Genomic DNA, 14,943 nt, shown 5'->3' on the forward strand with positions numbered 1-14,943 from the left:
GAGATTTAAAATAAAATATATAGTACTTTCAAGCTGTAGCAGATAGCTTTATAATAAATTGCTATTATCCAATGGAGAGACTGGAACAGAACTGGACCCTGGATTGCCAATTTATAGGAATGCTTTTGCAGTCCCTCATCTTTCACTGAGCAAAATTCTATTTTTTATTCTTCTAAAAATAGCCACTAACCAACTGAATTGGGGAACAAATTCCCAAACCTCCATATTGATTTTTCACAGGCTCGATAACAAAACATTAGTAAGCAACTGCTTAAATGAAACAGGAGACAAGAGTGCCTCATGTATGAAGTGAAGAATATATATTATTATTATTCTTTGCTATGCTTCAGAGAGATCGTGCAAGATTAGGGTAGATTAATTTAAATCACCAATTTTAATAATTTAAATCAGCTAGCAGGAAACGTTGATTTAAATAATTAACTTTCATCATGTTTGGCATTTGTACTTTTTAGTTATGTTCTTTAAGAGAGGCTGATTCTCATTAGTTGGTAACTTAAAACATGTTGATTTCCAACTAGAGAGATTTTACACTAAAGTGGGTGTTTCCTTTTGCTATCCAGGAGGGAAACACTATATTTATACACACTTATGTAAGCAATTTATATAGTTTAACTTACATTTATTCAAATTTAAAGGTTTTATTGTATTAGAAAAGATTAATTTCTTATTTGTAGATTAATTTTTACTTGTCATTTGTTAAACTCAATTTGGATGGAAAGTCAAAATCACTTAAATGTAAAACAACTGTGTGACTGCTTTTATAAAGTAACTCTTAATATACTAGGTTTATCAAAGTATATCAAAACATGTTTTGCATTAAAACTTAAGTAACATTTATTAAACACAAGGTATCTTCTTTACTTAATTGAACTAATTATTTCTGGTCACCATGTGTTCAAAATTTTAGAACTGGCAGACCTCATGCTCTCACACCTAGTTTTTATTAACAGATTAGAAGCGGAAAAAACAGGCTTTCCTGCTTTTCCAACTCCCAGTTCATTTCTTAATGTCTGATAAACTAATCAATGAACTGAACTAGTTGAATAAACTGAAATGAAGAATATATTCTCTCTGTCCCTGCTATCAAAAAGTACTTTAACAAACTCTGGTCCCAGGTGTTTGGTCGATGACTTCCACCAGTTCAGTGGTCTGACTTTGTTTAAAACTTGGCAGCAAACCTGTACTACTTGTTTTTTGTACTTTAATTATTTTAATAGATTAAGTAGTTTAGGCCTTAACATTGTCAATTTCAAATTTAATTTGAAATTGGTTTTTTTAAATAAACCTGCATTTAAATATAAAATCCAATTTAAATTAAAAAAAATTTTTTTTTAATTCACCAATTTTTACCCACCCTTTGAAAGACAGGATACAAATTTGAAAGGACATAGAAACTTCACAACAGACTACACTTTCAATTATACTTATATACAAAAGAGTACCAGTTGAAGAGCTTTATTTCCTCAAGCTTCCTTATGTTATTTTATATCTAGAACGTTAGACATACAGATATACTACAGTTGCTGAATTAGCATCTGCAATTAAACAGTAATGAACTAAAACTTTACTCAGCTCCTTCAATGTTGTCAAAGAGCTAAAGTGAACTCCTAACAGTTAAGGGCCCAGCTGTTTAAGGCAGTAATAGAAAAGAAGCCCCCTTGACTTTAATGAACGGTAGCAGTTCTGGTAGGATAGTTTTATATTAACATGGTATCAACTTTGCACAAATTACATCTCTAGAAAAAGGGCAAAAAAGAAACCAAAGAAGCGGAATTATTTTTAGAGTTAATTTATTTAAATGTTTGTTTTAAAGGAGAGATTAAGGGTAGTCAGAGGCTTGGATGGATGCTGCTCTCTGTTTTAGTTATATTGTAATTCAAGTAAAAAAAAAATCGCCCAGTAGCGTCCCTTATAGCACGTATGGTTCAGCGATACACAGATCCACATGTATAAAATACTAAGTTATAGCTCCTGGTTGTCTGTGACATTTAAATGGGAGTGTTGTCTTTCAAGTTAAAGTATATAAGAGGGGAAAAACACTGGGTGAGGATTAGTATATGAGAGGTGAGTAACAGATGTTGTAAATATCCCAACATACATAATTCAATAATTAAACAAGGCTCATAAAACAAAGAATTTATTTAGCAGCATGTAAAAGAAAATCTAGTGCTTTAAATATACCTGTTAGTACAGTACAGAACAAGACAGATCTGTAGACATCAGAACAAAAAGGGATTTAGCATACATTTGTTCAGAAAGCAGATACTGCAGGCATATATTCTGAATTAAAGAGGAAATGTTCATGTTCAGAAGGGAAAAAAAATTCCCTTCTTCACATAATAGGTTCACACAGCCATTACAAATGTCAGTCTGCTTGAAGTTTGGGGGCAGAATCAGACCTGTTCACCACCAGCAGGTGTGGAGAGTATCTCTTGCCACTCCCTATGAGCCTGCGAGTTGAGACAGCTTCCACAACCACAGTAAATTCATCTGACTACAGGGATACAATAGTAAAATATTTTATATTTACCATTCTGTCCACAGCAGGATGTGGCAAGAATTCTTGAAAAGTTTTTGGATATCAATTTGTATCCATTTGACCACAGACTCAAACCACCTTGGGTAAAGGATCTGTAGATCTTAATGTTTAAAAAAAGGAAATTCCAACAAGTATGGGTACATTATTAGTCTTAGCACCGAGATATGCAGATGTTATGAGATTTTAACAAATGAAAGAATGTGTGTGTGATAAAGTAAAACGTGGATATGAAGAGAACCTTCCTTCAAATCTAAGTAGGAGAGGGATCACCTATGCTGAAGCCTGTTAACTTGGACGTAAGCATTTCCTTCTTGAACAGCTGTTTCTTCAGGAGACTCTTCTGTTTCAGACTGAGTACTGCTTCCCTTCTTTAGATCTTTGACACTAGAAACAAGATGGATTATAACCCTTAACATGCTCCATGGGCAGTGTGTGACTCCTATATTTGGGGGAGGCTAGGCATGAGCACCAAAGCTCCCTAGAAGTGGGGGCAGTGCCCAGACTGTGGCCCCACCCCTACTTAACCCTGAACCTGCCCTTGCACGGCCTTCTACACCCAAGGCCCTGCCCTGTTACACCCTGACTCCATCCCAAGCCTCCTCCCCCCATACCGCTGGCTCCTCTTTGCCAAGGCCCCTCCCACTCCTCATGGAACTTTGAACAAGTACAAACACTTGGGGGGGGGGCATTTGCTGCTCTCAAGACACCTCTGATTGCCACTTGCTGCTCACCAGAATGCTCTGAAGGGGTCTGGGCCAGGTGGAGGTGGCAGGGGATACTCTTGTCCTGGCCATTGCAGTTGGTATTGCTCAGCTGTCTGGGTTAACTGGCACCTGCCCGCAAGAGGAAGGCAGGGGGCAGGAGGAGCTTGGTGGAAGAGGCGGAGTGGGGATGGGATGAGGCAGAGCAAGGGCACGGCCTTGGGGGAAGAGCAGGATGCAGGAGCAGGGCCATAGCTCAGGTGCCCTTTTGGCGGCGACACTCCAAAGGCAGCAGGCCGCCAGCACACCTCCAAAGGTAGGCGTGCTGCATCCTGTTTGGAGAGGCTGAGAATCCCCTGGCCTCTTATACCCACCACCCATAATGTGCTCTCTTGGCACAGGACTGGTTTCATCGCTCCCATCTGAAACGTTTTACAGTTTCCTTCATGCACCAGTGTTTCTTTGGGTTGTTTTGAATTGGAAGTGGGATGAATCTGCATCTGACAGAAATGTAGCTGCTTTTTCTTTTAAAGACAGACACTTAGTGGACAAAGAGAGAGCAGTAGATATATTCAGAATTAAATGACGGATGTGATGCTATGTCTCATAAAATCCTAATTCAAATAGACTTCAGCATGGACATTAATATGGGCTGACAACTGGCTGAAGAAACGTAAACAAAGGTTATGAAAACAATAGTCTGATGAGATACTGCAGAAATGGACATTAGGTCCTGCCCTGGTTAATATCTTCATTAAGAAGTGTTAAATGTATGATGTAAACTGATCAATAATCTGATTAAGGTTTATGTTCTATTGGAAAGATATTTGATCAAATTATTTCTATTAATATAAAAAAAGGCTGTCTTTGAACTGACGAGAACATAAGCCATGCTGCTACATGATAAAGACAGCCAAATGACAACATAATACTCATCTAGTGACAGTTATTTTCAGCCAAGGTAAACCTACACTTTCTCAGTTCTAGTAACAACTTCATGGTACATAATTCTAGACTGCTTCAGCTAATTGTGAACCTCTAATCCATTTTTCAAATCTTTAACTGTGGATGAGAATTTCAGTCAAAGCAGCATACAGTGGAAAAACTTAATGCACTGACTCATTGCAGGGGAATGCTATTCTTCTAAAGATTATTTATGTGAGAAGGATTCTACTAGATAAACTATGTTTTAAGTTTGCCACACAATTTTAATACTATATTTTTTGGCTGATAGGCATATATACAATTTAAAAAAAAAATCAGCCCCAGTACCTCCCACAAGTGATCTCTCCAAAATAAGCAGCCACCCTGTATTCAATATCTTCACTAGTGCATTTAAAGAACTGAGTAAATATGTTGCGCAAATTAAGTTTGTCATCTTTTATAAGCCAGTTTTCATACCAGAATGCTAAATTTAAAGATGGCTTGTAAACAGCCTAATTTTCAGTGTTATCTGAATTTTTTTTGCAACAAAGTAGGTTAACAGTTCATCTGAAATAGTGGAACACAAGAGATTGGATGGGCAGATTTGACAGCATAAAATTACAAGTTTAATTGTAATGAGCAAGTTAACAGATCCCCTTCGCCACTGTCAAACTGACATCTCAATGGTGCATTTGCCCACTCCATTCCAATGGTTTCTCTTCACTAGGAAATTGTCATGCATGAAATATTTTTTCAAATATTATAGGCAGAGCAGGTAGCACTTAACAACACTGCCTGAGTCTTCCCATTATAAGCAAGTGAAAAGAGGACCTTATAACTTTGCCAAATTTAACTTATTGGGGCTGAAATGCTCCATGCCAGGTGTCTGCCTTAGGCTAAATATTTTGGAAAACTTCTTCAGCCAAACCCGTTCAGCCATTCTGAAGAACAAAAGTGGGCAAAAACTTACTTTAACCTCTGTTAAAACATTTGGGCAACCTCTTCTTTAACAGGCTCTAACATCCCCATCCTTTAGAACACACCTACCACATCGGGGCCCCTTAGGCAAGTTCACACAAAACAGATGGGGGGAGAGGGAAGGAAGGTGAACCTTCCTTGCAACTTTTAGCCCAGTGGTTAGGGTACTCACCTGGGATGTGTGAGACCCCTCATTCAAGTCCTCCTTCTACCTTCTGAGATTTTTTTTTTTTTTAAACAGGAATCTGCAACCTCTTAAGTGAGTGCCCTAGCCATTGGGCTATTTCATATTAGAACATAAGAACGGCCATACCGCGTCAGACCAAAGGTCCATCTAGCCCAGTATCTGTCTACCGACAGTGGCCAATGCCAGCTTCACTCCCTCTGGGGCACCTAACAGGCAATGATCAAGTGATCTCTCTCCTGACATCCATCTCTATCCTCTGATGAACAGAGGCTAGGGACACCATTTTTTACCCTTCCTGGCTAATAGCCATTTATGGACTTAGCCACCATGAATTTATCCAGTTCCCTTTTAAACATTGTTATAGTCCAGCCTTCACAACCTCCTCAGGTTCTGATGCGGAACTCCCTCAGTCTCTCCCATTGAAGTAGTTCCACTATGGATAAATAATGAAAGAATCATTGGGCCTGAGAGAGAGCGTGCGCACAAACATGAGTGACTCTACAGCAGCAGTCCTCAACCTGCAGCCTGCATGCGGCCCAATTAGCACACAGCTGTGGCCCAGCTCAGCTGTGTGCTAAAGGCTGGCCCGCATAGCTGGGTCTGGGTTCCCAGCTGCCCAGTACAGTGGGGTCCAGGCAGCCCCACAGCTGCCAGCCCGCCTCATGTGGCGGGGGTCCAGGGTTGAGGCAGCTGGCTGGACCCCCGGCATCAGGGGCCCAGGGTTCCTGTCCAGCCCCATGGTGTCCAGGGCTGGTTCCTGGCCCTGCAAGCTCCAAGGCTTCCATTCAGCCCCAGGGGACCCGGGGGCCCAGCAAGCTCCAGCACAGCCACTTGGCCCCATGAGCTCCAGGGCTCCTGGTCAGCCCCACAGGGCGCGGGTCCAGGGCAGCCATACAGTGGGGGTCTGGGGCAATTACCTCACCCCACAAGCTCTGGAGGCCAAAGCAGTCACATGGTGGAGGTCTGGGGCAGGCAGCCAACTGGCCCTGCATAGCAGGGGTCCAGGCTGCCGCTGCCCTGCCACCAGTTCTCTGCGGCCCAGGTAACACAGCGTGGGCCAAATAACTTGAAAACCACTGCTCTATAGCCTGGTGGTTAGAGCTTTGGGGAGAGCCAGTTCCCCTACTCCAATGGCTTAAAAAATGTCTTTATCCACAGTGCAACAGTTTCAACGGGAGAGACTGAGGGAGCCCCACATCAAAGTATCCCATAGCCCAACAGTTATGGCACTCTCACCTGAAAGGCAGCAAAACACCATGTTCAAATCTCTTCTCCTCATCAGGTGGCACGGGGACTTGAACTGTGGTCTTGCTACCTCCTAGGTAAGTACCCTAACCCCTGGAATAGAAGTTGAGGGATATATCTTCCTTCCCCCACCCCAGCTTCTTGCAAAAGTATCTTTGACCTCCAACTCCAAAGTGAGCTTACAGCTGAGATTCCCTAGCAGATTCAGGCACCTCCCTCCAGCCTGGATTTAAGCACCTTATCTCCCTGAGGCTTTGTCTAGACTAGCACTTTTGTTGGCAAATATTTTGTCAGTCAGATATGAGGAAAAAATATCCCTCTGACTAAGTTTCACTGACAAAAGCACCGGTGTGGACAGCGCTATATCGGTGGATGTGGTTTAATTATGCCGGCCAGAGAGCTCTCTTCCACCCGCCTAGAACAACTACACAGGAGACCTTACAGCACCGCAGCTGCAGCAGTACCATTGTGCCACTGTAAGATCTGTAGTGTAGACATAGCCTTAAAGGGGCAGGTCTAGCACATACCCCTCTTGCCAGCATCTCCCACTGACTAGCTTAAGCAGCTCCTCGCCTAGCATGCTGCCTTTATGAATAACTCAGACTTCATGGATTGCAGTGTGTTCCTGTGATTTTCTATGCACCTAAAAGTTAGATGTTGTGATGCAGATGTCATGATGTCTAAGTATCTTCGTGAATCGAGGCCTAAAATCAGAAAGGAAGCAAACAATGGGTGAGATACTATTTAGCACTGGCTTCAATATACCTTTGTTACACTGCCTTTTTAAACTACACTCAATCTAAACTAGAGCTCTATTAAAGCTACTGCAAGTAAAATTTATGGTGTGGCTTCTCTCCTCTTTAAAAATGTAATACAAGCTGGAATTTAGCTCAAAAGTCAGCGCAGGGGGGAGAGGGAATCAAAATATGTTGGCTAAAAGAAAACAAGTTAACTCTTAATTCTCCATTAATTTCCTTGCTACTCTTTCGTACTTCCCACATGTAAACTTGATGTCTAGAAAATTGTCTGCAATACTAGTCATACAAACTGAGTGAGCTGCAGCTAATTATTAGGCCAACACTTTGTAGGCGAGTTCAATTTAATATGGACACATTATATACTTACATCGGACCAAAGAAATCTACCATGACATTTATGACTCAGATTCCAACTTTGAGTATTGGCATTTTAGAATAAGAAGTTTCCTGGACCTGCTATTCCTAGGATAACAGCAACATCAAGCACTAGTATAATAGCCCTCTGTTTTCCGGCTTTTCATGTTTCTGAGCATAGGAAAATTTACCTGATGTCTCTTTATACTCTTAAAAGTGACAAAAATGGCACTGTGGGGTTCCACTTCTGTGTTTAACTTGTGTACCAGATACGTTGCATTCATGCAGAAAAGTGGTTTGTTTTGAGCTGCCAGCCTCAAAAGTGAACCTAAGATCCAGCTGGTCAGTTTGTTTCTTTTTAGTTCACATTTCATCACCAGTCAAAGATTTTGCAAGACAAATTCATGCATGTTGCATCTGTCACCTCAGTCTTCAAATTCTATAATCCATAGACATAAACCAGGGCAGAATTTGACCCAGTAACTCAAAATTGTAGTGTTAAAAACTGTCTAATTTGTCAGAACTCCATCATCTTCTCTGTAGAATCAGACTGAAGTGTTTGACAAAACACAAAATGTGTATATTCTTCAGCAGCATGATCCCTCACCCCTTCTTGCAAGGAACTAATGTTTATTATTCATATATCAATATTTAAGATCAAACTGATATTTAAATATACATCCTGTGAAGTCAAGCCACACACTTTGCACCATTTCACCAATGCTCTACTGAATATAAACTAAAACTTTCTAAATACATTGTAGCTATACGCTCATTAGATTAGTTCTTTAGGGACATCCCTGTAAAACTAATACATGCTGATAATTATATATTAGTGTCCTTTCCCTTTAACTGTTGTAGTGGCATAGTGCAGTCTCATTTACTTAGATGCAATCCAAACCCACTGTGTAGACACTTATTTTGGTTTAAACCAGGTTTTTAATTTTAATGAGATGAGGACACTGTTTACAGTAAACAACAACAAACTGACACAAACACACAACTCTAGTTAAACTGTAAACTCTCATGTAGACAAAGATAGATTGCAAAACAGTTTCAGAAATTTGCAGTCAAGCTTTTCACATCATTATCTCTGCTACAAAGATCCAAAACAGTTAAGCTTCAGAATCATTTAAAGTTGATCAGCTGGAAACACCAATAAAGTATTTGTGACATAAATGTTTTCATGCTGAAATAGTTAATAATGCTAAAATTTCTTCATGTGCTTCTCTGACTGCTATCAGAGACTGCATGGCTGCAATGCCTCTCTTCCCAGCCAGATGTATTAATCTGGGAAAAATTTCTGAGACAGTCATCAACTATGTGCTGAAAAAAGCAGCAAAGTTTCACTCATCCACAAAATTCAGCCAAATGCCAAATACATGTCCTTAATGAAAACAGAGAGACAGTCACCTTAAAAAAAGATCAAACTTAGAATCACGAAAGGGGTTTTTTGTTTGGTTGGTTTTTGTAAGATGGTAGAAAGTAAAGGTTTTACTTCTAAGAGTCTGAAATCCTGTCAACCTGTTTGACAGTACAAAGCCCAGTGGGACATTGGTCTTTTAAAACAAACTGGTGGAAAGACCCGCTTTCCATCTTGAAAGTTAAATTCTTCAACTACTGCTTTTCTTTGTATTGAAGATTTTAAACCATTTCACAATGCTGGATAAGAGGTGTTTCCCTTGTCTGTAAGAGCACTTTGAGCCCCAATCCTACTCCTATTGAAAACAAACAGCAGAACTAGTGATTTGGAAACAGCCACTTTATACATGAATCACTGCCAACTTCCCAATAAAAACACATACCAAAGCTTTACCTAGATTTTAGTGTGTTTATTACTTTAGTGGATCCTACTCTTTTTAAAGAAGTTATTCTATACTCCATTTCAGGATGCGTTCACAATGGGAATGCTGATGCACAAAACAGTCATGCAAAGTTGAAAACAGGGAAAAAATATGGTGCCCAAATATTGAAGGACAATAAAAAATAGTACCAAAGAGTTTCTTTTAACAGTGTACTTACAATGTTTAAATACACATATTTAAAAATGGATAAGGGTGGCTTCTTCAAGTTATGCAACTCCTACTAATGTTCAATGAACTTATTTGTGTATTTAAAAAATGTATTCTCACTGTCTGACCACCTAGTCACAGAAACAAAGTGAACTGCAATCACAAGATAAGATTAGTTAACCTTATCCAGAAAAGGCATATTTCAACAGAAGAGTAGCATTACTTTCAAATCACAGTTGAAACAGCAGTTAATATCCTTGGCATACAACTGGAACTGCTTGCTTAAATTAACAACACAAAGAACTATTAACATTCCCTCAACACATAGTGCTAAAGCAGTATTCTTACCCAATACTTAGGTTTCAATTTTGCAGTGCTGTATACGAAAAACAGAACAAATGGAACTAAAGAAATTATTCAGATGTAGGATTATAGGTTATTTTTAATAGAAAGTGTATTCTATGCTCTCCTGACTCTCATTTTCTGTCCCATAAAAGTAGTAAGCCTCAGATATTAAGGAAACATCCTTTCTCATTATGCCAGTGACCTGCAGACAGTGCAATGCCCTGCAGTACCTGATTCTGATTGAGAAGCAACTCCTTTGGATAGTTATACTGCAGTGGATTCAGTGTCCTGTCCAAGTGTCCTCATTTTGGAATAGCAGCTGCAATCAATGACCCTCAAACAGTAAGTCTTTAAAGTGCAGAGAAAGATGAGGGAAAGAAAATCTTCTGGGATACATTACTTGAGGGAGGAAAAGATAGAATAGAACTCCCATAAAGTTCTTTTTTATAGACTGTGGCAGCAAGTGCTTTTGTCCATTTAAGGAACAGATCTGACTTTAGAAATGTGGTCATCTATCTGGTGAAAGGGGACCAAGATGTTTTACATTTAGGCCAGCCATCTGATTAGACAGGAAGAACAAATGCAGGTTTAATATACTTCCCAAGTAAAAGGTCATGTTGGAGATAGGAAAGCTGCTATCTGACAGGTTTCTCATTGCACTGTAACACACTATGCAGAAGCTAACCCAGTGATTCCCAAACTGTGGTTTGCAAACCCCTGGGGGTTCACACATTACAGGGGGTTCACCAGAAAAATTTCCTTAATGGCAGCCAGAGAACCCCAGGCATGGGAGGCAGCAGGTGTGACCCAGTTGCGGAGCAGACATCCCGAGCCCTGTGGAGTGCTGACTGGGCAGCCGAGCCCCAGTTAGCGCAGGACTATCAGTTTGAGCCCTGCAGGGCCAGCAGCCCGAGCCTCGCAGAGTGCGCAGCTGAGCCCCGGTCAGCGGGGGTGCCAACAGCCCGAGCCCCATGCAGCACAGGGCCAGCAGCCCAAGCCCCAGCAGTCAGCGGGAGCCAGCAGCCCGGAGTGTGGAGCCAGCAGCCTGCCCCATCGCAGGCAGGGAGGCAGCTGGGACCCCAGCCATGCAGGTGGTAGCTCAGACCCCTGTCCTTGGCAGACAGAAAGTTGGGTGGCATGAGGGGCAGAGTGAGCAGGGGTCATGCTGTATGTAGGGGGCAGTCCAGGCTAATTTGTCCCTCATGGGGCACCCTCCTAGGGATGGCCCTGGTGGTGGAAGAAAAGGTGAAAAAAGGTGAAACACCAGCCGGAACCAGACAGTAGTCAATGTATCAGCATTCAGGTGCCTCAGAATTCGATACTAAGTCATTTTCTCTGGAGTGCTGTTTTGCTTCAGTGAGAGGTGAGTGAATGTTAGCATCACACTGAGGATATTTAAATCTAAATCCCTGGAAATATTCATTTTTAGGAGGGGGTTCACAAGATTTCACATTTTAGTGAAAGAGGTCCACCGGTTGTTAAAGTTTGGGAACCACTGAGCTAACCAATAGGAGCATACTATCCAGTAACTACTACTATTAGCACTAGTAACAGGAAAATTTGAGCACCATATAGGTGTTCTTTCAGCTGGTCTTGCTGTCAAAACTCCCTGAAGTAGATATTCATGTGCTGCATTAATACAGACTGAAAGTCTTGGGTAATCAATCACTACAAACGTTCAGAGCTAAAAACAAGCCACTGATATGCAATTAGGATGAAGAGTTCTATTTGATAATGAACATTTTTATCTGATAAAAAAAAATTGCATTAAATCTAATAGTGTTCCTAATTCTAATTTTTTCCACATTAGCTTTGCTTCTGATATCCACTAGAATTTGGTCTCTCCAACAGCCTACAAAGTATAGTTTCAACCCTCTAAGAGACACACATATAGGCACACTTCCAAAGCTTTAGGTCTTTGGTCTACACACAGAGAAATAAATGCAATTTTCTCTACTACCTAAACAAAACATCATAATGCAAAAACTAAAATATACAACATTAATCTTGACTACAGAGGACTTACTGTCCATATGTAATTACTGTAAGCATCTTCCTATACGGAATCTAGATAGCAAATTAAATTATGGAGATGAACCAGCCATGCTATACAGTTAAAATTTAAACTTGCTTCCTGTAATTTAACCAAGCTTCCACATGCACACACCCCAACTTCAAAACCAGTCTACTGCTCCCATTTCATCCTACACTAGACTGTATAAAAAGTTTGGGGTAAGTCATACAGTCACAGTTCTGGAGATTTAAAAATTTCAAACGCCACCCTCCCCTCTCACTAGTCTTCTCTGAAACATCTACAAAATTCACTTCTACTAGCGTGTTTAACAGGAAGAAATGTCTTTTACTAATTCTGAACAGATCAGATAGCAATTAGATTATTTAAATATAAAGATTTGAGCAAATGAAAGCAAAAAAAACAATACTACACACATGTATTTTAAGCTTATCCACACAACACTTGATGAAGTCACTGCAATGTATGCATGGCTCAAATGTGGATGTCTGAGAGAGAGGGGTGGAGAGAAAAATAGTTATCAGAGGAATCACACACAAGCAGATTTGTGGATTTCCATTTAATCTTTCCAGTCCAGAGGTGTGATGTGGAGGCTCTGAGGACAGAAGTTAGGTGTGGAGGAGGTGTCCAGGAAGGAATGGGGATCTATCTTTGAGAGACTTGGAAGGTCCCTTGACATTGTTGTGTGGCGTGCAGGTTATCCTGTCTAAGCAATTCTTAAAATAATTAAGATTTAAAAGAATTACTAAATAAAAACCTTAGTCAACCTAAAGTTTGAAAGAATGTTAACTTCAGACAACAGCTATACTTCTCAAAGTGCTAAAAAGCCTGCAAATTCCAAATTAAAGCTCCACTTATAAAAACACTAAAAGACTTTTTTTTTTTTAAATAAATCAGTTAACACACTAAAGTCACCCAAATAGCCTTAGGTTAGTCCTCATGACCTGACTCTGAGACCAGAGCCAGAAACAGAACCTCATTCATTAAGAATCACTGGTAAAATGAAGCTGAGGGGTGCTGTTGAAGTTTCAGACTGGTGTTTGTTTTTTAAAAAATGTACTCTTACAGGATTTGTCTGATGCATGACATTTATATCTTAAAGATTCTTTATTTCCTCAGAGCTAATGTAAGAGGCTAAGATGCACACCAGTGTATACAGCTAAAACGCTGAGCTACATTTTTTCTGTGAGAAACCCCAGCTACGAAAGGTTCAAACCCTACTCGTAAATGTAAATTACTAAATCAGCAGAAGGCAGTGACTGTTTCATGCTCAGCGCAGGTATTAAACGAGATGGGGCACAAGTGTCCGAGAGCTGAAGCTAATAAAAAGGCAGGCAGAGAGGGCTGGTCCCAAGGCACGCTGGGTGAGTGAGTGGGGGCCAGACAGCGAGCAGGCAGGTAGGCGGCGAAGGGGAAGAGCCAAGAGGTGCTACCGCCTGGCCTAGGATGAGCGAGAAGCAGCACCCCTGCGCCAGAAATGGGTGGAGTCACGGATATTGGTGGACGCACTAGGGCAGGCACCCTGGGCGCGCTGGCAGGTGATGTGTGGCTCTGGCTCCTCATGCAAAGACGCCCCAAGGAGGTCGGGCCCCTCAGCCCAGTCACTGAGAAGGTTTTAGCCTGGCTTGTGTCTCTTCCCGCGGGGGAAGGTGCCAGATCCCGGCCCGGGGTGTATGTCACTGCCCCAGGTGGTCAAGTCCTGAGGGTGGCGACAGGCCCCGGCCGGGGGCAGGGAGATGTCGCGTCCCGGCGCGGGCTGCCACTCACCCATGCAGGCAGCTCGGCCGACGAGACGCTGAGCCGCACCACCCGCTCCTCGTCCTGCAGGAAGGCGAGGGCCCGGCCCAGGCGGGAGCTCTTGCCACTGCGGTGCCTGCGCAGCCAGAAGAGCCCGAGCAGGGCGATGAGGATCCAGCTGAAGCTGAGCCCCAGGTAGCCCAGCACGTACACGGGGAAAATCAGCGCGAAGCTCCGCGCGAACTGCGACACCAGCCCCGACACGTCGACGCTCAGCATCGAGGGAGGCTCCGGCACCGGTTCCCCGGCCGCAGCCTTCCCCGCCGCGGCGGGGTCCTCCCCCGACCCCGCGCCGGGGGGCCGCTGGGCCTCTGACCCGCTCATGCTCTGCCGGCGGCGGCTGCTCCTCGGGCGCTGGCTCCGGGCGGGCAGTGGGGCAGGGCTTGGGCGGCGGCGCCTCGCATGCTGCGCTCAGCCCCGCTCACACTGCCACACACGCCAACGGCCGCCCGCTTCCGGGTGCCGAGCCGCGGCCCAGCCCGCCGAGGGAGGGGCGCAGCGCGCGGAGCTGCCCAACCGCGAGCCCGTCCCCTCTCCTGCCCGCTGCGAGGAGCCGCCGTGTCGCCGTCCGCTCAGCCCGCTGCGTCTGGGGGCGCCGCTTGGCGGCTCAGGGAACCTGAGCGCCCCCTCCCCAGAGGCGGGCCCCGAGCGCCCGCCGCCGCGCCAAGCTCGTCCCCAGGGAGCCCCCGTGAACACCGATACAAGCCGCCCCCGCGGCGGACACGCCACACGTGGGACCTTTCGCGCCCTGCAGGGCCCCAGAACCAGGGCTGCCTCCCCTGGGTCTTCTGCGCTGGGGCCCCACCCTGGGCAACTAGGCGGGTGCAGCTGCACCATTACTGAAGCTGGCTCCAGGCCATCCGGCGTGCAGAGAAAACCAAACAGTGCCTCTCCGCCTCCTTCCCCCACGCTTCCTGGGTGGGAGCCAGGGGAGTTGTCCAACTCTGCCCCTCCGGCAATAACAGCATCTCAGCTTCCCTCAGTTGGTGCTGGGGTGCTGATCACAGGGTTCAAAGCACAACTGTGCATGGAGAAGGGGACTGGGTCAGG

At 43.4% G+C, this 14,943-nt stretch overlaps 1 protein-coding gene across 3 annotated transcripts in view; it reads right to left on the bottom strand.

The window, feature by feature from the left end:
• ESYT2 (extended synaptotagmin 2) overlaps positions 1-14,320 on the bottom strand; it is a 145,086-nt gene extending 130,766 nt beyond the window's left edge. The window contains exon 1 of one of the 3 annotated variants that reach the window (XM_050942231.1): positions 13,864-14,320. In XM_050942231.1, coding sequence (XP_050798188.1) covers positions 13,864-14,217 — 354 coding nt within the window. In that variant the 5' untranslated portion in view covers positions 14,218-14,320. The remainder of the gene's footprint in view (positions 1-13,863) is intronic. The other 2 variants (XM_050942232.1, XM_050942234.1) reach the window with 2 other exon arrangements.
• Positions 14,321-14,943: the final 623 nt, after the last annotated feature.

This window comes from Gopherus flavomarginatus, chromosome 2 (genome assembly GCF_025201925.1).
Source record: "Gopherus flavomarginatus isolate rGopFla2 chromosome 2, rGopFla2.mat.asm, whole genome shotgun sequence".
NCBI classification, from domain to species: domain Eukaryota; kingdom Metazoa; phylum Chordata; order Testudines; family Testudinidae; genus Gopherus; species Gopherus flavomarginatus.